Source organism: Anguilla rostrata, chromosome 8, assembly GCF_018555375.3.
Source record: "Anguilla rostrata isolate EN2019 chromosome 8, ASM1855537v3, whole genome shotgun sequence".
NCBI classification, from domain to species: domain Eukaryota; kingdom Metazoa; phylum Chordata; class Actinopteri; order Anguilliformes; family Anguillidae; genus Anguilla; species Anguilla rostrata.
Genome location: NC_057940.1, coordinates 53,628,878 through 53,651,456, shown reverse-complemented (window position 1 = coordinate 53,651,456; position 22,579 = coordinate 53,628,878). Strand labels below are relative to the sequence as shown.

At 39.8% G+C, this 22,579-nt stretch overlaps 2 protein-coding genes across 3 annotated transcripts in view; both read right to left on the bottom strand.

Annotated features, from left to right (window-relative positions):
- Positions 1 to 998: 998 nt before the first annotated feature.
- The window catches only part of LOC135262062 (uncharacterized), a 51,732-nt gene continuing 30,151 nt past the window's right edge, over positions 999 to 22,579 (bottom strand). The window contains exons 1-3 of one of the 2 annotated variants that reach the window (XM_064348868.1): positions 5,486 to 5,573; positions 3,946 to 4,078; positions 999 to 2,849 (exon numbers count right to left, since the gene is read on the bottom strand). In XM_064348868.1, the coding sequence (XP_064204938.1) occupies positions 1,331 to 2,849; positions 3,946 to 4,078; positions 5,486 to 5,546 (1,713 nt within the window). In that variant the 5' untranslated portion in view covers positions 5,547 to 5,573 and the 3' untranslated portion in view covers positions 999 to 1,330. Of the gene's footprint in view, positions 2,850 to 3,945; positions 4,079 to 5,485; positions 5,574 to 22,579 lie in introns of those variants that run through there. The other variant, XM_064348869.1, reaches the window with a different exon arrangement.
- On the bottom strand, positions 20,822 to 21,764 carry LOC135260280 (uncharacterized; the record flags this gene model as incomplete). The annotated part of the gene is made up of 1 exon (XM_064345520.1): positions 20,822 to 21,764. A coding segment is annotated over one exon (813 nt), but the record flags the coding sequence as incomplete, so codon positions are not given.

The following is a 22,579-nucleotide window of genomic DNA, read 5'->3' as shown; positions in this document are numbered from 1 at the left end:
ATAGAATCAGTGAGATTATACCAAAGGAGGGTGACCAAGATGGCACCCAAACCCCTTGTTTCCACTTCTACATTTTACAATTAGATTCACTTTGAAAACAACAGCCAATGAGGAGTATCAGTTTGATTCTTCTGGTTCCAGAACATCAGCTGCATCAACCTCCCCGTGGGCCATTGGTCCTGTTATTCATTGTCCAGATATGAAGAAAGGTATTCTCATGTTGCACAATTTCAGCAATATACATCACGTACAGTCCTATGTAAGCAAATTAAACAGTAAATGGCTAAAAAAAATGGATTAAGTAAAAGATTGGTTATATTCATAACTATATTAATTGAGAAAACAATGGTTTTTATCACTAGCTAAAGCAGAGCATATATATTTTCCCCCTCCCACCAAAGCAGTTCATGTCAAAAGGCTTTTTTAAATCTATACACAGCTCCACCTAGGGATCTGGGCCTGCGCAATTCTTGACTACTCGTGCAACATCAGGATTATAGGATCTGGGGAAACACTAAGCACTCCATAGTACATTAAAAAAACAAAAGACCATTACACAAACCAGTTCAGATCAGAAAATCAATAGGGTTTCATGATGTTTTCAGAATAAATGTCATTTGCCTTAGACAAGTTTTTTATTAGAATGCGTGCTGATGGCCACTTGAGGTCTCTGAAGGTTACAAGTTTACAGGTCAAATCTTGAGTCCTGAATTGGAAGATGAGACGGAATCGGTATATTTACCTGCAATGAAGGCTGACAGTATAAGAGATTGGAAACAGTAAAGTACTACCCCATCAGTTCTTCCTCCCAAATACAATTTTTTGCAAGATTCTTGAAATTATTTGTCCAGTTTTATTTAATGGAGTACAGGGCTTCATGTATTTCACAAATCCAAAACTACATTACACACTAAATCAACTTCTAAAAAAGCTATTCATGGATGCAATTTTTTAAATAATAAAAAGTAAATAGTTAGTAAAATGTTAGTAAAATCAACTCAAAACCAATCCAATATAAAAACCTAAAACAAGTTGTAGTATTTCACCACTCAAGCATACTGTCTTATTTTCCTTCTTGTCAAACACTTGCTTTCTGGATTTAATTGTGATTACTTCTCCAAACACCACATATATTGTTCTGCTGAGCCTGGGAGTGTCTCTTCAGCAGTTTCTATGGAGACAATAGGTTCCACCACTAGAGGTAGACATAAGTAAAGTTATAATCCTGACTGAATATACTTTTGTTTACTTTGTTTGCTCAACCATATAATTCTGAAAGGAAGAAGCGCATGCAACTTAGCACACGTCTTCCCCGTGTCTGTTAATCTCCTCACATCTCCAGCATCTTCTGCAGTTTTTCCACCTTCTCCATGTCTTTGTTCTCCTTCAGAATTTCAATCAGGCTGCGAATACTCTGAAGAGTAGAATCTGAATTAAACTTCAGAGCAAGGTCTCTAAGCTGGAGAATGGACTTATAAGACTTCTCGATCAGTTTGCTCATTTCAGCCTCACTGTCCTTCACTTCTTGCTGAAGTTTGGACATCACTTCCTTCGCTGAGAGTATTTTGCCTTCAGTATCTTTTTTCAGGTCCTCATAAGTTCCAGTTTTTTCTTCTTTTACTGCCTCATATATTTCATTGCCTTTTTTGTGGTCCGTGTAGCTGCATTTTCTGGGACAGACGGTACATTTGTTGTTCTCCATCACAGAACACCATTGTAGGTTAGTTGCCCACCAGCATCCTGGATAGTGGCAGTTTACCTCACACACGGTGCAGCAAGTTGCTTTGCTCTTAATTTCGACTTTCTTCATGACGACTACATTGTATTTATATGTAAAGTTGTTATTTTTCCTCATGTCCTCTTTGTGCTCTTCCACAGTTTTCTGTTGGTCCACAAGTGCCTTCTGCTGCATGTGCCTCAACTTGATCTGCTTATCCAAGTTCTGGATACAAGCTTCCAGTTTTCTACGGTCCCCCAAGACATATTCAGTCATCCTCAAGCTTCGAGTTTCCATTCGATCCAAAGTCTGAAAGAACTCACTCAAGCTCTTTTCTCCATTATCCCAGGCTGTTTTATATGTTTCTTTGTATTTCTCAAAAGAATTCTGAGGAGGAAGGTTGTTGAACAGGAAGTGAACAGGTTCACCACCTTTGTCTCTGTGGAAAGGTATGCCAGAGTTCATAACTGCATTAAGAGCTGGAGGTGGCATCCAGTCTGAGAAGGTGATGAGAGTCAGGAGGTTTTTCTCTATGTTCTTCCCAAAGATGGACAGGATGGCATCAAAGATGTACTTCTGGCTGGGACTGAGGACATTTTCAGATGCCTTTACCACAAGGCAAACTGCATCTATTTGTTGAACACCCTTTACAGATTTCAATAATTTGTACAGATTCTGAGCAATGTTTTTATCTTTATCCAGACCTATTGTGTCTCCAAATCCTGGTGTATCAATGACTGTGAGGGAAAAAGGAACAGACAGTTCCTCCAGCCCATAAATCTCATAGGCAGTAATCGCAGTGGTCACAGATAGAGTCACAGGTATTTCATCTTTATTTGGAGTGATTTTAAATCTGATCTTGTCTTCCCACTTTACCCCCAGCATGTAGTTGACCATCATATTGATGAGTGAAGACTTTCCTGTTCCTGTTTCTCCTACCATCAGGATTGTCCTGTTCCTTTTTTGAGGGTCCTTTTGTCCAAATGTGTATCTCCTGACCATTCCATCTTCATCCAGATCTTCCTGGACTGTGTTCAGCAGGTATATTTGTATGGGGTTTGTTACAATCAGTTTGCTGTTCTTAATTACATTTGACAAGTTTGACGTAGCTTCTTGTCTTGTCCTAGAGTAACTAAAATAATAAGAGAAAAGAACATGTGCTTTCATTTTGGTATTTATTGTAATTTCTAGACAAACACACACGCACACACAAACACTTTGTCCAGGATGTTGAGATAGACACTGTAGCATCTTAGAATTGAAGAAATTATTATTATAAAAACATTTTCAGCCTTAGTGAATATTCTTCATGAATCCAGTTTAAAAAGTACAGACAGCAATTCAGAGTACAATAAATAATTTATGACACATAATTAAAATACTACTTCCCCATAGATCTGTGCCATCACACACCCTCAAACAAATTATTTAGACCAGAGACAAAAATATAATCAGCAACAAATCCGCCATCTGCAATACTCCATCTATCCATTATCTATACCCACTTATCCTGGGCAGGTTCAGTGAGAGTGATAGGCTCCATGTGTGAGGGAGTGGGGAATTTCGGAGACCGAACGCGACTGAGCAGGAACTCTTTAAGATATCCACCTGGGTGGAATAACCACTAAATCTCGTGAGAGACAAAGGGACAGGGGAAAAATAAACAAAAAGAAAAACAATACTCCTAGGGGAGACTATCCCAAAGAAAAAGCTTTAGTGGCCCGAGTACAGGGTGAAGAAACTAAGGCTTATGGAGTATTGTGAAATAACAACCAAAACAAGTCTGAAAAAATTGGTTAACGTGAGAACTTTAAGTAAACAGCCCTCGCACAGCGGACTGCCAAAAGAACCACTAGAGAGTTGTAGAAAAGAAAAGGGATAGTAGTGCTTTGTAGCCTATTGGAGCCTACAATCCAATAACCTCTAAGTTCAGTTCCGCAGTAACTCTTCGGGTAAAACAAAGGACGCAGAAGAAGAACTGATCTAGTACTGAACAATACACTATACCTCTTACCAAACAGACAAAGTTACCGGCTTTCGTGTAACGCAAGTGACACTAAAGTAAAGCTATTCGGTTTGCTAGGGGTTTAAATAGACGCCACCAGGTGCAAATCATAAAAAGATATTTGCAGGGGTATAATACAATCAAGGAAATGAAGACACCTAAAAGGCCGTTACTGCATGCAAACCATTTGTTCCCAGTGTAAGCTGCAGTTAGCTCTTCTTACCTTGTGTCATATTGTTCCATTGTTGAGTTCTCAGGTACCAGTTCTCTTGTAAGCAAAGAAAAAAAAACAATCATCGAATCTTTGCCAACCAGGAAACACGCTTGCATGTGCACAAGAGGGACTGTCTCTGCACCTGAAAAAGAGAAATATTCATTTATTTTGACATAGAAAATTGAAGTGTTCTTGTAAAAATGTAGTCTCTTGGAAACCTGTGTACTGCATGTGGGTTCAGTCCTAAGGAGATAAAATTCTTCAAAAACCACCCAGCTACAAATGTATGCAAATTACAAACTGAAGGTAGATTTGCTTGTCTTGATGTTATCTTCACTGACATTGTGAAGCAGACAATCTGGTGAAGAATTGCAAATAAATGAAGAGAAATCGGACAAAGCCATGTTCTCACCTGTGTTTCTCAGATCATCTACAGCCCCAAAAAGGGCATCTTCCTGAGCCTCTTAACCTTTATGGTCTAAGCACGATTGGATGTATTTCTATACTGGTCTTAAGAAACGTGTTCTAATTGGTCATAATCTCCTGTTTGTCAACCAACTGACTATCATTTTAAAGAATAAATTATTAACACTCACATCCTCACATATACTTTAATAAGAGGCTCTAGGGGCATATTTTGTCAAAAACACTTCTGCTTATATTTTGAGTCACAGCTAGGAGAAAAACAACATGGAGTGCGACAGGACCAGGGAAGGGAGGCAGACATTGTCTCATGATGGTATGATGAAACAAAACCCACAATGTCAGGTGAGGTGAATTTAAACAAAACTTGCACTTTTTATCTTCTTGTAAGTAATGAGTCCAGGGTACTTGTGGTTCTATTTTAACTTTGCCTAAAGCTTAATTGCAATGAATTTCAATAACATGATGGACATGGACAGATAACACATTTGTTATGTTTAATCCACAAACAAAACATTTCAAGCCCTCATTTAAGTACTCAGGGTACAAACCAATATCATTACAGATATCTAGGTACAATACTGCTTTTTATTTTCCTTCACATTTCAAAACAATGATTTTATCAGTTACAGACTGAGCAGAGCCACACAGGCAATCATTAAAATGTAGTGGGGGGGAAGGGCAGGATTCTAAAAGACAGCAGGACGTGCACTTATATACCTATATGAGAAGAAAACAAACAACAAAAAATACCTCAACTTTCAAAAAAAAAAAGTAACTTGTTCGTATTGCAGGTCCCCCACACACACCCTCTGCCTCTCCTGCGTAAGGAAGTGAGGAAACAAAGAACACTGACGTTTTCTGATGTACAGTACAAATGTAGTCTCTTGGAAACCCGTGTAATCGCGGGTTCAGTCCTCATGAGATAAACTCCTTCAAATACCATCCGGCTACGAATGCATGCAAATGACAAACTCACAACTGAGTATAAATAAGCTTGTTTTGAAGTTAACTTCACTGACATTGTGAAGCAAACGATCGGTACTACAGATCCAAAGATCCAAACAGCCTAAAACTCCAGCGTGCATCAAGAATGAAGAGAAACCACACAAAGCCGCTCTCTCACCTGTGTTTGTCGGATCGTCTGCAGACCCAGGAGGTGTGTCTTGCTGTGACTCTTTACTCATATAGCCTGAGCAGGGCGGGGTGTCCTTCTGCCTCGGGGTAAAGAAATGTATTCTAATTGGCCATAATCGCATATGCTGATGATTTTTTAACCAATTGCTTACCATTTTAAAGTATAAATTAATAACCCCCTGCATTCTTTCTTTCTTTGGAGAAGAGGCAGAAGGGGCATGATCATATTTATTCTGTCAGAAACACTTTCACTTTCATTTTGAGTCACAGCTAGCTAGAGGAAAAACATGAACCCACAAAAAGAGCAAAAGAAAAGCAGGAGCCATCAAAGGAATTGCATCGTGGCAGAGTGCACTGCACAGTGAATAAGTATTATGCCAGCTGTGCCTGATGTTTAAAAAACTCAATTTTCTACTTTTTGTAACTGATTTACATGGTACAACAGGCCAGTGTCCTTTAGTCCAGGGTTCTTGTAGTTCTATTTTAGCTTTGCCTTCAGATTAAATTTAATGGGATTCAGTAAGTTCATGGAAATAGACAGATAGTACTTACATATTTATGTTTACTGCACAAACAAAAAACCTTAGGCCATATGGTCCACCTGATACAAACCAATATCATTACAGCTATGTAGGTTCAATACTCTTTGGTAATATGCATCTATCTACATCAGCCGATAAACCAACAATTTTCTCAATCATTTGTCCTTTGGAGTGTCTGCAGGGCGCGGTTCTGAAACATAAGCCAGCCTCTATGCTGTTATTCTCTAGAGCATCTCAAAGTTAAAGTAAGTTTATGATATTTAACCTAACATTTTCTTGTGGAACCGCAATGCCACCGTATGTCTCTGATTTGCGCTGTCAATCCAAGATAATATTATTGCATCAACTCTATTTAAAATTAAAGCCACAAGCGGCGTTGGGAGGGGTCCAAGCATCGGCACAAGTGCGCCCCCTATGCAGTGATTTTTAAATGGTTTTGTCCTCATGATCATATACCTATAGGCATCACAAAATATATTTCACAAACGCATTGTCCAACACAATATATGACCACTCAGTCTCAAAAGGGACATCTCTACGCGTAAAACCAATGGTAAGATTGTATATTTATTCAATGTTTAGTCCCAGATATTGACTGTAGAATGACATGGTATTATTTTTTAAAAACCTTGCCTTGTTTATTTCGTTATTCAGTGAGCAGCGTTTTCAATTTGCTCTATAGGCATATTTTAGGGCTAATGTCGGGTTTATCTTGTTCATCTTTATCTACAGAATACAATTTCTCTCAGCATAATGACGGATTCAAAGACTAAACAAACTCACCCGATATTGTCTTCAAATGGATCCGCGCCAAAGAAAAGTAATCATTCATCCTCTCAAAAAGCTTTTACTAACAAACTTTTAGGAGCAAAAAACGAAATACCAACTCGCCATCCATGCTACCTGCGCGCAGAGTACCGTACTATTTATTCAGACACTGGCTACAGCATAAATTGCGTCTTTTGTTTATATTCAATATTAGTAATTGCAGCAAGAAACTGCAGCTGTAGACACAAGATAGTGTGTTATGGTAGCAACGGAACGAAGCGGACTATATATGTATTACCGTCATTGTTTTATTACACCAGCGTGTTTACGCGCGTTTGCACAGAAACTCAAATACTATCAATAAAATGGTTTAGCTATTTCTCAGCATGACAGATTCAAAGACTAAACGAACTCACCCGATACTGTCTTCAAATGGATCCAAGCTCAAGAAAAGTAATTATTCATCCTCTCAAAAAGCTTTTACTAACAAACTTTTGGTAGGCTAGCATGCACTCTGGCTGGCACGGTCTTCCATTGCTTCCCCGACGTTCAGACCCTCCCCTCACTGATAAAAACTCGACCCTACGGTGTCGGATTACTTGCGTCGCCATGGATGTCTTCTAGCCACTTGCCGTAAAGAAGTTTACTAGATGCCGTAACACTTTGGATGTGGAGCTACAGCTCTTCCGCACCCCACCTAATAAAAAAGCCCAAATGGCAGGCAAACAATATGGCGGACATAGGTTTTGTGTTGATCTGACTTACGGTGTGGAAGTTATGACCTTTTAAACATGACCCTTTGTTATAGCGCCACCATCTGGCCGACATAGGTGATTTGTAGTGCCTGAGTAGTGGGAGGTCATAGTCATAGACTTACCAAATTTGGTTGGTCTACAACTTATGGTTGCTGAGCCTCAGACACTTTTAGCGGAGAATAATAATAATAATAATAATAATAATAATCCTAACAGATACAATAGGGTTCCACCAGCTTCGCTGCTTGGACCCCTAATTGTCCTAACAGATACAATAGGGTTCCACCAGCTTCGCTGCTTGGACCCCTAATAATCCTAACAGATACAATAGGGTTCCATCCGCTTCGCTGCTTGGACCCCTAAAAATCAACTAGCTAGCTGGCGTTAGATGGATCAGCTACTTGCCTGTCGTAGCATAGCTAGCTAACCAATGTTAGTTGTCAGCGATTGATCAGTTTCAACGAGTTTGCGTGCCCTGTAACGATTTCCCAGCGAGCTGAAGTACTAAAATCGAACGTGAGCATGAAAAAAAACTCGGGGGACGGACAACCAAATGTTAACGTTTATCTGCTGTGTTCATGATGTGGTAATATTTTGTGAATGATAGATGACTTAACATTAATCCGCAAGGTGCAGAAATTCTTGGTAAACGTGCTGTTACGAATTGAAAGCCCTACAATGTTGCAATAACAAAGAGAGTGGAACTGATCGTAACATTTAACCACCACAGCCACTAACCTACATGAAGACGCAACCAACACGCGGAGGTTTTAAAAAAGAAAATTATTTATCAGAGCCTCACCGGGCAGCCAGTACAGCGGTCCAAGTCCTCCGTGAGGCCGGTCCTCTCAACCAAGTCCAACTGCAGGGATCCCGTGATGTTTAGCATCCTCTGCTGGTCAGGTACTGAACCGCCGGGTACGGCGACTAATCTAAACCCATTTGTTAACTTAAAGGTTGGAGAGAACTCTCGGAGCAGGCGTGGCTTTCAGCAGCAGATGAAAAGACGGCTTTGATGCGATGACGGCGTCCAGCTGTTATATAGGCCCGCATCTTTCCTAAGCGTTGCTCCGCAACGGTCCCCGGGCGTCCCCAGCTACAGCCGCATCTGGTCCGGTCTCCGAGCGACCACCGGCGTCCTCGTCACCACTCATCCTCCAAAAACGGTTCCTCCGCGAAAGTCGTCGGTGCGTCCTTCGCAACAGCATCCTCCAAGTCAGGTCACCCGGCAAAAGGATGCACGTTTACCTCCACCTGTATAGGGGAACACAAATAACCAGCAATACCCAGCCAAAAACCCAAAACATTAACATCCCTGAATAATAATTGTGTTCTAAATAATACACTGGGATGTAACACGTACAAAGTATTGCCTGTTGTGTCCCTGTTTTTTCCTCCAATATCAATGCTGCTTCTGAAATATATGACCCTAAAAACTCTCTGGAACGAATTTCTGATGGGAATTAATTTGATCAAATCTATGGCAAAGGTATGTATTGATTATGTGGCCTTATTAATTGATTTATTAATAGTACTCTGTATACTGGATAGCTGGAATAATTTCAGTGAATTCATTAACAAAAAACTGTTTTGTGTTTAAGATATGTATTGTAGGTAGTTAGCATTGTAACTGAAGCATGGTGGAAGATGCATGTTCACATGTTGTTATAGTTAATTATTTCCTGTTGGGTGTGGGGGGGGGGGGGGTGTAGTAGGTCACTAGGGCATCAGAAATGGCCCTGTGTGTGTGTGTGTGCGGGCGGGCGTGTGTGTGTGTGTGTTTGTGTGTGGCAATCACTGAATTAAAAACTGAAAACACATAACTTGTTTTATTTCTCTTATTTTAGTTGCTCTATGACTATACAAGAAGCTACATCTAAGTGGTAAATGTAATTAAGAACAGTGTACAGATTGCAACTGAACCCATAAGAAAATATCTGCTGAACACAGTCCAGGAACATCTGAATGAAGATGGAACCGTCAGGAGATACACATTTGGAAAAAAGGACTCCCAAAAAAGGAAATGGGCAATCCTAATCATGGGAGAAACAGGAACAGGACAGTCTTCACTCATCAATATGATGGTCAACTACATGCTGGGGGTAAAGTGGGAAGACAAAATCAGGTTTGAAATCATTCCAGATGAAGGCACAAGACCCCAAACTGTATCTCAAACCAGTCTGATTTTCTCATGGTATCAAGGGCAAAAAGGCAGTGGCTTTAAAGGTAGGCCCTTAAATACAGCCACACGTGCCAATTAAATCCCAGTTAACTCCTAATTATGACAATTGGTCAACCAGAAGCTTCTAAAAAGTCATTACATCAATTTCTGGAATCTTCCAGACTGTTTAAAGATACAAACAACTTGGTGTATGTAAACTTTTGATCCACTGGAATTCTGATATAGTGAATTAAAGCTGAAATAAATTTGTCTCTAATCGATTGTTTTAAAATGACCTCTGTTGTGAACAAAGTAAATGCCGCAATGGACTGTCCAAAATATATGTATGGTAAAATGAAATGTGCAGAGTTGTGAAAAACTGAGTTTGAATATCTTTAGTCTAGGTGAATGTAAACCTTTGGCCTCAACTATGTATTCAATTGATCCATCACCTGTTCTTTCTTCTCCATTCCAGTCAGATGCTTATTATGAAACACTGGTAGGAGCGTGCTTCACTGAGAAATATCAAGAACCTACAGGAGTGTTACACAATTCTACCATCATCTAAAGCTAAATCATTTTGAACACTCAGTCACATGAACAGTGCAGTCTGAGGAATAGCATACTCCAGTAAGTTTGTCTTGTTTTGTGAGGGTGTTGTGCTGTCTAAGAAGTTAAATGATTTTAAACGTTCAGCTACATGACCAGTGCAGTCTCAGGAATAGTTTACTCCAGTGTGTTGAGGATGCTTTGTTGTCCTCCTCTGACCGGAGCCTAACCTGGTCCTCAGGCCACAGTGGAGTAGATCACATGATGTCTCTCCCCTTGCGTGCGGGGCCTCTCCCTTCAGTTTTTTGTTTCACCTGAGCATTAAGACAGCGTGGTTCTACTCATCAAGGTCTAGATTGAAGAGCGTGATAAATAAATCAGTTGAATCATGTTTTGTAGGGTTGGGCTAAAACAGAAACCTACACCGAGACTGGCACTTTTCTGATAAGATTGGACACCCCTGATGAAGACCATATATTCAAAACAGAGGTGCCCACGTAAGTCCTGCATGATACTGTATCAGCCTGCTGTTGTTTGTTATTTTGGCAGCAATTTTATATCAGATGTGGAAGTATGGGTTTTCTTCATTCTTTTAATGTTTTTACATTTCTTCTTATTAAAGATTGTACTGATCAAGAATATATTTAAATGTATGTGTTTATGGGATGATCTCTGAAGAACAATAGGTATTCTGTGTTATGTCTATTTGTAACTAAGGAAAGACAGTGGTCTCCTTGTACACTGATGCATACTACCTAGAGAATCTTTGAACCCCAGTTGCAGGAGGGAAAATTGTAAACATTTACTTAGTGGAATTTTGTTAGTAACTTCTGTTGGGAAACAGTCTTGTGCAGAAGACCTTTGAGTTGTAAGAGAAGAGAAAGGATACTGATCTAGAAAGAACTGATTGGCTATATCTAGTAAATGTATAGATTATATTCTATTAAAATGAATGAATGAAAATCAAAGTAATCATGGAAACAGTAATGATATAAACATAGTTTGTTAGAACATGGTGGTGTGTATATGAGTCAATATTTCAGTTGGATTACAGCATGTAGTGAATGCATGTAAAGTGCATGTACTTTGAAACTGGAAGATGGAACAATTGTTAACCATGAGGACAAATACTTGTTATTCAAGTCATGCATATAATTTCTCTGTAAGTGTGTGTAGTGAAATATCTGTCATTGATTAAAATGGAAGATTATATAATAGTTATTGTTAAACTAACTTATGAAACATATGTTTGACCTAGGCTGGGATTGGTTATTTTAAAGGGAAGATGCATCAGGGTAGGAGGAGATCTGGTTGTATAAAAAGGATGTAAAAACATAATGCGAAGAAGCTCTCTCTTTATGGTACTAGAGACCTCCTGTAGGCCTACGTACATGAAAAGGATTATTGATTAAAGAGAATAAAAAGGTTATTAGAAGAAATCATAAGTTCTAGTCTTTATTCTTGCATCACCGACTCACCCACCGAACCTAAGAAGGGGTGTTCCTCCACACAGATTATCTGTGTTTCTTAGTAAAAGGCCATGAGGGTGCATGGATTGAAATCTGTGGGTCTTTATTGGCAGATGTGACCTCAGGAACTGGTACCAACCGGTCGCTGAAAAAACTGGTTTTAATCTGAAGATCTGTATCTGTGTTGTCGATGTTGCTTTCAATTTCATTGTGTGTCACTGCCATCCCCAATAGTGGTGGGCATTCCAGTTTCTTTCAGAAACACGAGTCTCCTTTTGTTCCTTATAAGGGAAGGGGAGGCTATTTTATTTTATTTTATTAAAAAGAACACATTAATTAGCAGCGTGGGACAATTGCTTATGGATTTGTTGCAAATGTTATATAGTGGATCAAACAGGTTGTAAAATAGCTAACCAAAATCATGATTTTCAGTTTAACACTCCATAGTCGGTGGCTGTCCTAATTTTATGGCTCATAATTCACAGATTCTACTGAATGACGTACTGTGCGTAACTGCAGCGAGATTTTCGGGTATGCCTCAGCTATATTTGTATTTGTGTTGGGTAACTGCGTTGTACTGGTTTTCTGAATCATACACTGACCACCTCTTTCATTCACGGTTTATTTACATCAGGTAGGGGAACAAAGAGGGCGGTCTTGAAGAACTCAGTCCATGATCACAAGAAATGGTGGTGAAGCCATTCGACTGAAGGAGACCAGTGATACAATCGAGAGACAAGTGAGACCTTGGGATGGGTGAGTGTAGGCAAGGGATGTGATAAACCTGCAGGGGGCTGGCGAGAAATCTTACTCTGTGTGCGGGTGGAACAGGCGGCTGAAAAGGCTGGACATCAGACGTCATCAATAGCCACCAGAACCTCCTCCTCAAAAATGTTGGCTTTGGCCAAGTTGTAACATTGATCTTCATACCCCAGTGTTTACATCTAACAACACAAACTGTTCAGAAACTTTGGCTCCAGTTGATCCGCTGGTCAGTGTATCATTACGAAATCATCTGATGGTGGGGTCCAAACTGCGTAATCTGAATCCAGCGATAATTAAACAACGTTGCTTCAAACTGCTCAAAACTGTAAATCATGCAAGGGTTCTGTGGGACCGTCACGCTAAACCAAGGGGGCTGTTGGGTGGCCACCTAAATATACGTAGCGTCTTGGCAAAACGCAGTGAACTGAAACATCATGTAACTGATTCAAACCTGGATTTTTTTATGTCCATCTGAAACGTGGTTGAATAAACACTCCCCATCGGCAATGCTAGATATACCAGGTTATAGCGTTTTCAGAAGAGACAGAACTGAGGGTAGAGGCTGTGGTGTCATGTTTTACATTAAGAACAATATTAAATGTACCCAGCTACAGTGGCCTCATGAATTTGGCTTGGAATGTATTGGTTTGGATGTTTCTCTGTCATCACAAATGTCTTTTATAATAATTGGAGTTTACCGTCCACCAACATCTAGTAATGTTTTTTTATGATAAGCTGTACAGTTTGTTAAAGGCGTGTGGTTTTACCAAAGAGGTTATTTTATTTGGAGATTTCAACATTAACTGGCTTAATAAATCAAACAGGAAAAAACTTAAAAGCATAACTAGCAGTCTTGATCTATCACAACTCAATAAAGACCCCACACAGATAACTAGGTCCTCTGAAACACAAATTGATCAGATTTTTAGTAATAAGCCTGAACGTATATTGAAGTCGTTTAACGTGATTACAGGATTGTCTGATCACAATCTAACACTCATAACCAGAAAACTTACAAAAAAGAGGTTTAAGTATTCTTCTAACAGGGCATTTCATCAACTTAGAATATGCAAGTGTGAGCTTGGCAACTTAAAAAATGTATTTTTGTATCTCTCACAACTGAGCAGAGGAAGATGTAAATGTTTTTATGAATGTGATTCAGAATATGGTAAACAGTTTTATGAGGAAGGTGAAAAACAAATCTGGACAACGTAACTCTCTTCTTTGGATAAGTGGGGATGTTTGGTGTCTTATAAAACAAAGAGACCATGCATTGAAACAATTTTGTAAGTCAAGATTAGAATATGACAGGCGTACATTTACCAGTTTAAGAAACAAAGTAACAAATGAACTTTGAAGAGCTAAAGCAAATTTTTACATTAACATAGCAAAAGGTAATGTGAAATTGATTTGGCAGAATCTTAAAAAATTAACAGGAAAGAGTAATAAATTTATACAAAATATCAAACTTTACGTGAATGGAAATTACACTCAAAATCACAGTATGATAGCAGAAGCTTTTAACAATTATTTTGTGGATTTAATTAACATTCTTACAAAGACCCTTAGCTCCGAGATGCAGTATTCTGTACCAGAAACAATTGATAGCATCATACCCATGCTTACTCTTAAAGGTATCTGCATCAAAAGTTGGTACGATTATCAGCTCACTGAAGAGTTCTAGGACCAAAGATATATATGGAATAGACTCATTGTTTCTAAAAACTCATAAAGACTCACTTATAGGCCCCTTAACCAATTTTTTGATTTCACAGGGAGTTTTTCCCACCATGTGGAAGTATGCGGTCATTATACCTATTTACAAATCAGGGGAATACACAGATGGTAACAACTATAGACCCATAAGCATCCTCCCTCTCTAAAGTTGCTGAGAAATGGGTAGCAAAACAACTAATTTCACATCTTAATAACAGTCCTGTCTCTCTTCATCCATTACAATTTGGTTTTAGGAAGCATTATTCCACTGAAACTGCCAATTCTTTCTTTTTGGAAAGTGTGAAAGCCAGGATGGACAGTCGAGGTGTGGTCGGTGCTATATAGCTTGATTTGAGAAAAGCATTTGATACAGTAAATCACAATGTTTTTCTCACCAAGTTATCACAATTCAACTTTTCACCAGGTACAATCAAATGGATAAAGTGTTATCTAGAGAATAGGAAACAGTGTGTAACAGGTCTGCAATTCAAAATCGGATTACTTAAACTATGAAGTTGGAGTCCCACAAGGGCCAATTCTAGGTCCATTGTTCTTCAGTTTATATGTTAATGACCTTCCAGATGTCTGTCCTCCTGGTATAAATTGTCAAATGTATGCTGATGACACAGTTGTTTATGTGCATGCAAAAAATAAACACCAGCTGCACATAGGGCAGAAACTTGAGGTAGTACATGAGTTTAAATGTCTGGGACTCATAATTGATTCACAACTTAATTTTAAAAAACATAAAAATAAAATTGTGAACACAGTGAAATTGAACCTGGCCAATTTTAGATTTATTAGAGACAATCTTATGACAGAGGCTGCAAAATTGTTTTTGAATGCCATGATTCTCTCTCATATCACTTACTGTCAAACTAGTTGGACAAAGACATGTAAGACAACTCTCAAACCCATTGGGACAGTATACAAACAAGCTCTAAAGGTCCTAGACAAAAGGTCAAACCGACATCATCACTGTGACATCTTAGCCAAGTAGAACCTCCTAAATTGGGAAAATCTGGTCAAATTTGCAGACGCACATTTAGTTTTTAAAATCCTTAATGGTCTCGCATTGCCTGTGCTGACAGAGTTTGTGAAAAACCTACAAGTAGGTCCACTAGGGCATCCACAAGAGGAGATTGCATAATACCATTAAGGAAAAGTGCTTTTAGCCAATCAGCCTTTTCTTTTAAAGCATCACATATTTGGAACACCCTGCCTGCAGACTTGAGAGACCTGACAAACATTGGCACATTCACCCAAAATTTAAAAATTTGGTTATTAGGTAATCAACAATGTCAACATAATATCTAAATATGCTGTCAGTATTTAAAATTTTGTTTGTGTATATTGTGTATATGTATGTGTGGATATGTATGTATATGTGTATGTATGTGTATGTATATGTGTGTATATTGTGGCCTCCCTCGCCCACAAAGGTTGCAGTTGCCAAAGCAGGATAAGAACCAGTGCAGAGAGTCCCAGGGTCAGTTAACAGAAAAAGCATTTATTTGTCTTAAATGTTGGGGGGAAGGGGAAGGGGAAGCAAAAATAACTGAAACTTCTTCCCGGTCGGGGTATCAGTCTTTCATTCCAGGGTAAGTACGATCCTCCTGGAGAGACAAAGTGAACAATGGTTAGGAGCGTGTGATGGGGCACTGGTCAGCCCGCTCCAGTTCCGTCTCCTCTCCTTGCTCCATTCGGCCTTGTAGGACTTTTCCTCCAGCCCTCTGTCCTTTTCAGCGCGGGGAGACCACTCCCCCAGTCATAAAAAAAGGTGGAAAGTTGCAATCATATAATTCCTACGCTTGCGTTGGCTCGCAGCCGCTTACCGCCCCAGGAACAGGTGAGGAGAGAAACCAGGTGTAATTTCTCTCCCTAGCCCCAGCCAGTCTTTCAGTCCTTTGTGCTGCTCCTTATATACTCTGTGAGGCAATCACTGAAGCAGTCTCTGGTCTGCTGCAGCAGAGTGGAAAATTCCACATACCTGCACCCTGCCGCAGCCCTGTCCATGGTGCTGATCCTTGGAAGCTCACCTGCTCTGCGGATTGCTGTCCCTGGTCCTGAAATCTTCCAATATTTAATTTGGAAGGTAATGCCCACTCACCACTTGCCCCAGCAGTCGCCGGTGGCGGTAGGCCCGGCCGCCCTGGTTTTTCTTGTGCTCTCCTGTGGAGCACCTATAGGGCTTTGGGGCGCCACAATATATATATATATATATATATATATATATATATATATATATTATTATATTGTGTATGTATATATATGTATATGTGTATGTGTCTGTGTATATGTGTATGTGTATGTGTATGTATATATATATATATATATATATATATATATATGTGTATGTATGTATGTATGTGTATGTATTATGGTGTATTATGGCTCTTAAGTCACTAGTAAACTGCATGTGTGTTGTGTAATATTGTGGAGTATTTGCATGTCATCATGTGATGCATCATTTTGTGCTTTCTTATGCTTTAGTACCTTCTGTATGTACTTGTTTTATGCTATATATGCTTGCCTTATGTGCTCCATTGTTCCTTTGCATGTGCCTGCTTCTGTGTTGCTCATGCCTGCTTACAAGCTCTGTGTGTCTGTTTTTATGTGCTTTTAATGTTGTACTATGGCTTCTAGTCTGGTCTGCTTGTTATTACCGCTACCGTTACTACCGCCCGGTCACACTCACCTCGGTGGTGATGAAGTGGGTGGTCAGGGTGGGTAAGCACACCTCAAACCCCCTCACCCTCAGCACTGGAGCCCCCCAGGGGTGTGTGTTGAGCCCTCTGCTGTACTCCCTGTACACACATGACTGTGAGGCCAGGTTTGAGTCCAACACCATCGTCAAGTTTGCTGACGACACAGTGGTGGTAGGCCCAATCACCAACAATGACGAGAAGGCCTATCTCCAGGAGGTGGCAGACCTGTCACTGTGGGGCCAGGACAACCGTCTCTTCCTGAATGTCAACAAAACCAAGGAGATGGTGGTGGACTTCTGTAAGAAGAAACGGCTGAGGACCAACACCCCTCTATAGATCAATGGGTCACCGGTAGAGAGGGTGAGCAACTTCAAGTACCTCGATGTCCGCATCAGAGAGGAGCTGACATGGACACTGCACACCGAAAACCTTCTACTCTGCAACCATTGAGAGAATCCTGCTGGGGAACATCACCGTCTGGTACGGGAACTGCTCCTCTCTGGACCGGAGAGCCCTGCAGAGGGTGGTGCGGTCAGCTGAGCGTACCATGGGGACCACACTCCCCACTCTGCAGGACCTGTACCCCAGGAGGTGCTTCAGCAGAGTAAAGAGGATTAGAAAGGACTCTTTCCATCCCAACAACGGACTGCTTGAGCTGCTGCGGTCAGGCAAACGCCTACGCAGCCACAGGACCAGCACTGAGAGACTTAGGAGGAGCTTCCTCCCTCAGGACATCAGTGCTCTTAACTGCACTGCCAGGACAACTGCCCTGGAATAGTGCGACCAACTACCCGTTTACATCTTTTCACACATCTTTTTTGCACACATTTTTTTGAATACCTCAAGCACACGCACCTTTATACCTCGATGTACACTGCAGCACCTTACCGTCTTACGGTTTACTTTGTATTTTTCTTTTATGTTTTTATGTTTTATGTACTTACTGTATTATGTATCGGTTGAGCTAATTCCTATGACTTATTTTAGGATTTACTTTTTTACTTATTATTTTAAAATTATTATTATTTAATTTTTTTTGCTCTTAATATTCTTCTCTCTTTTTATTCTTATTCGTGTTTTCTTTTTTTTGTGTACCATAATTATTATTGAAGCGTTATGTTGCGCAGTCTACAAGGAGTTGTCGCACCAGCATTTCACTGTATGTACATGTATATGCACATGAAAAATAAAGCCTTTGAACTTTGAATAACAGGTCACTTTCCTTTCCTGTTTCCTTCCCTGTCATTTTGTTTACTGTAATATGAAGCCAATAGCAATAGAGGAGGAGGAAACACTTGGTTTTTTCTGGTGAATTCCAGACGTGAGAGGTGTCAGTAAGTTGTTATCATTTTGGCTGGTTTATGGTAACAGGAAGTGATAAGAGGCAGAGCCTTGATGCCAAAGTTGCACCAACATGAAATCTCAAAAAAAAGTTTTTAAATTCAAATTGGGAGTTGTCTGACTGAAATGTGTTATCAGTGTGTAAATGATGCAACATTGGATTGTACTGAACGATTGTAAAATAAATTTACATTGACTTCATTTATTTCCAAAATTTGATCGACAGCTTATACATTAATATTCATGATTAATACACAATTCTGGATTTATGAAAGATTTCTGTTGTTTCCTGTTTCAGTTGTTAATAAAAATATTATTTATAAGGATGCCCCAAAAAAATCCCCCCCCCCCCTCCCCAATCTTGATCAAGCTATTCTATTCTAATACCTTTTCCCAGCACCCACTACAGGCTGCAAGGGCTGTTTTTATACATAAGTCCCTCTCTGTTTCTGATGATGAACTTTTCAGAAGAAATGAAAAAATTTCATGTAGCTTAATCAGACAGATGCCACTGCATGTCACGAATGAGGATTACTGAATTAGCTGGATTACTGAGCTGAGTAAAACCCGGAACAGCTCTTTTCTGTTCAGTCCATGTTTCAGATTTGGGAGTGTCCTGATTTTACTCTCTGTTATCCAGATAACTCAGTATTCCTGCTTCATTATACAGGGCCCAGTGCTGTGCTGATTAGTTCAAATAAAAACAATTTATTATATTTGAGGAAGCAGGAATATTTAAGGCACTGGTCAGTATGGCATGACCATCAAGGCAGTAGGTAATGAAACAATGGCTTCAGGATAAAGAGCACATTGTCAAATAAAGCAAACGCACGCAAATCTTATCTGAACCTTTTATTTCATGCATAGATCTTCACAAACTGATGGGTTTCACAGAATGCCAAACATTACACCACAGTGCATTTAGTAGTTACAGCAGGTGGTGAAGATCAGAACGAGAGGAATGTTACATCTGCAGTGAAGATGGGAAGAGCTTCATAAAGAATGAAATCAGCAAGATTTTACCAAAGGAGGGTGGCCAAGACCAAGAAACCCAAAACCTTTGCTTCTACTTCTACATTTCACATTCAGATTCACTGTCATACTCCTCTTCAGCTGGCATCACATTGCAATGCAAGTTGTTTTCAGTTTGGATCTACCAGTTCCAGAACAGGAAATAGTTGGAAAAATAAAGTAAAACATTTCTCACAAACATTTCTCACAAACAAAAGCAGAATATATATATATTTTCCCTCCTCGCACCAAAGCAGTTTAAGTTTAAAGGCTTTTTAAATCTATACACAGATCCTCCAAGGGGTCTGGGCCTACTCACTTCTTAATTACTCATCAGGATTATAGGACCTGTGGAAATACTAATCTACAAAGCACCCCACAGTACATTAAAAGACCATTAAACAAACCATTTTAGATCATAAAATCAACAGGAAGACTGTTTTACAATTTTTTCTGAAAAAATGCCATTGGTCTTGGACTACCAAGATTTTTTAGAATGTGTGCTCAGTTACTGAGGTCTCCGTGGAATTTTATATGATAAAACACTTAGGAAATGAAGATCCACCTCAAAAGAAATCAAATACAAAACAATAAAACCATTTATCAAATACAAAACAATAAAACCATTTTACCAGTCAAGCATAGTCATATTTCCCCCCTTGTCATAGAGTTGCTTTCTGGCTTAAATTGCGTATACTTTTCTCAACACCTCATCTGTTGTTAGGTTGAGCCTGGGAGTGTCTCTTCAGTAGTTTCTATGGTGACACCAGCTTCCACCACTAGAGGTAGAGATAAAGAAAGTTACGATCCTGACTGAATACACCTTTGGTGGTTTATTTTGGTAGCTGTTGCCCATGTGTCTGTTTCATAGTATGGGGCAACAGGGGAATTTCTTGGTTAATAAATATTCAGGCTAGCTGTAACATAAGTCTGACCATACAATGTGTACACGAAATGCAGAAGAGCTTGTAACACGTCTTCCCCACAACTGTTTGTCTGTTCATGCAGTATTTTCTAGAATCTTCTGCAGCATTTCTGCCTTCTCTGCCTCGTTGCTCCTCTTCAGCACTTCTATCAGCCTGAGAATACTCTGACGAGTAGAATCAAAACTTCAGAGCAAGCTCTCCAAGCTGGAGAATGCACTGGAAACACCTTTCAATGATGCTGGTTTTCTCAGCTTCTGCATTCCTCAACTCTTGCTCACGTGTGGATATCACTTCCTCTTGTGTGGATATCATCCCTTCATAAGCTTTTTTCAGGTCCTCATAAGTTCCTGTTTTTCCTTCGTATTCTGGCGCATATATTGTGCATCCTTATTTATGGACCGTATAGCTGCATTTTCCGGGACAGACCGTACATTTCTCTTTTTTCATTACATGAACCCAGCTTAGGTCAGATACCCATGTACACAGATGATAGCAGTTTACCTTACAATTGGTGCAGCACAGTGTCGTTGCCTGAACTGTGACCTTCTTCATGACTACAGTTGTGTATTTATATTGAAAGTTGTTATTCCTTCTCATGTCCTCTTTGTGCTCTTCCAGAGTTTTCTTAACTTTCTCAAGTGCTTTGAGCTTCATCTCCACGACCTCGATCTGACTCTCACAGCTCTGGATACAAGCTTCCAGTCTCGTACGTTCCTTCAAGACATTTTCAGTCATCCTCAAGCTTTAAGTTTCCATTCGATACAAAGTCTGGAAGAACTCCCTCATGCTGTCAATTCCGTTATCCCAGCTCGTTTTATATACGTTTTCACATTTCTTCTGATATTTCCTTGAAGAAATGTTGTTGAACAGGATGTGAGCAGGTTCATTGTTTTCATTTTTTGGAAAAGGGAAACCAGACTCAGTAATTGCCTCAAGAGCTTCTGAAGGCATCAACCAGTCTGAGAAGGTGATGAGAGTCAGGATGTTTTTCTCCATGTTCTTCCCGAAGAGGGACAGGATGGCATCAAAGATGTACTTCTGGCTGGGAGTGAGGCGATTTTCAGTTGCCTTCACCACAAGGCAAACTACATCTATTTGTTGAATGCCCCTTGTGGAATTGAATAACTTGTACAGATTCTGAGAAATACTTTGATCTTTCTCAAGCCCACCCGTGTCTCCATATCCTGGTGTATCAATGACTGTGAGGGAAAAAGGAACAGACAGTTCCTCCAGTCCAAAAACCTCATATGCAGTAATCGCAATGGTCTGAGATTCAGTCTGGCGTATGGTGCCTTCATCTGGAATGATTTCAAACCTGATCTTGTCTTCCCACTTTACACCCAGCATGTAGTTGACCACCATATTAATGATCGAAGACTTCCCTGTTCCTGTTTCTCCTACGATCAGGATTGTCCTGTTCCTTTTTTGGGAGTCCTTTTTTCCAATTATGTATATTCTAACCGTTCCTTCATTATTCAGATCTTCCTGGACTGTGTTCAGCAGGTATATTCTTATGGGTTCTGTTGCAATATCTACACTGTTCTTAATTACCTCTGACCATTATGTAGATGTAGCTTCTCCTCTTGTTGTAGAGCAAATAAAAGATAAAGAAAAATGAAACAACATATGTGTTTTCATTTATTCATAGTTACTACCACACACACACACACACACATTTCCCAGGACACTGAGACAGATACAGTATCATCTTGAAACTGAAGAAAAAATAACAGAATACAATAAATAAATAATTCAGAGAGAATAATTGAAACATTACTTTGCCATAGATTTGTGCCAACACACACCCTCAAACAAATGACTCAGACCAGAGACAAAAATCTGTGCAACAAATCTGCCATCTGCACTAGAGGCGTCACTAGGGGGGTGCGGGGGGTGCGCACCATCAGAGTGGGGTGACACCGAAATGACTGGCAATAAATTCTTTGTGCAGTGTTTTGTGTAGCGATGATTTGAAAGAGAAAATTTCTCTGATGCAGTTTACTGCCAGTTGATTTAATTTGTGGTAATATTATGAAGAGAAGCGCTTTGTCGTTTGAATGCATACCACGCAATTCCTTATTTTGAGCCACAGTCAGAAGAAAAACAACATGAACACACAAAAAGAGTAAAATGAAAGCAGAAGTCACCAGAGGATCTGAAAATGCCCAGCAGGGCAAAGGCAGCATAGAGACAGTGTGACAGGACACGTGAAGGGAGGCTGACGTCGCATGATGGCACAATGGAACACAAACCACAATACCAGCTTGTAAAGGACCAAACAAGATTCATTTTTGTTTTTTGACTGTGAGTTGTCAGAATGAGATCACAAGATTTTTGTTTTGTTTTGTTGCTGAGTTGTCAGAATGAGAACA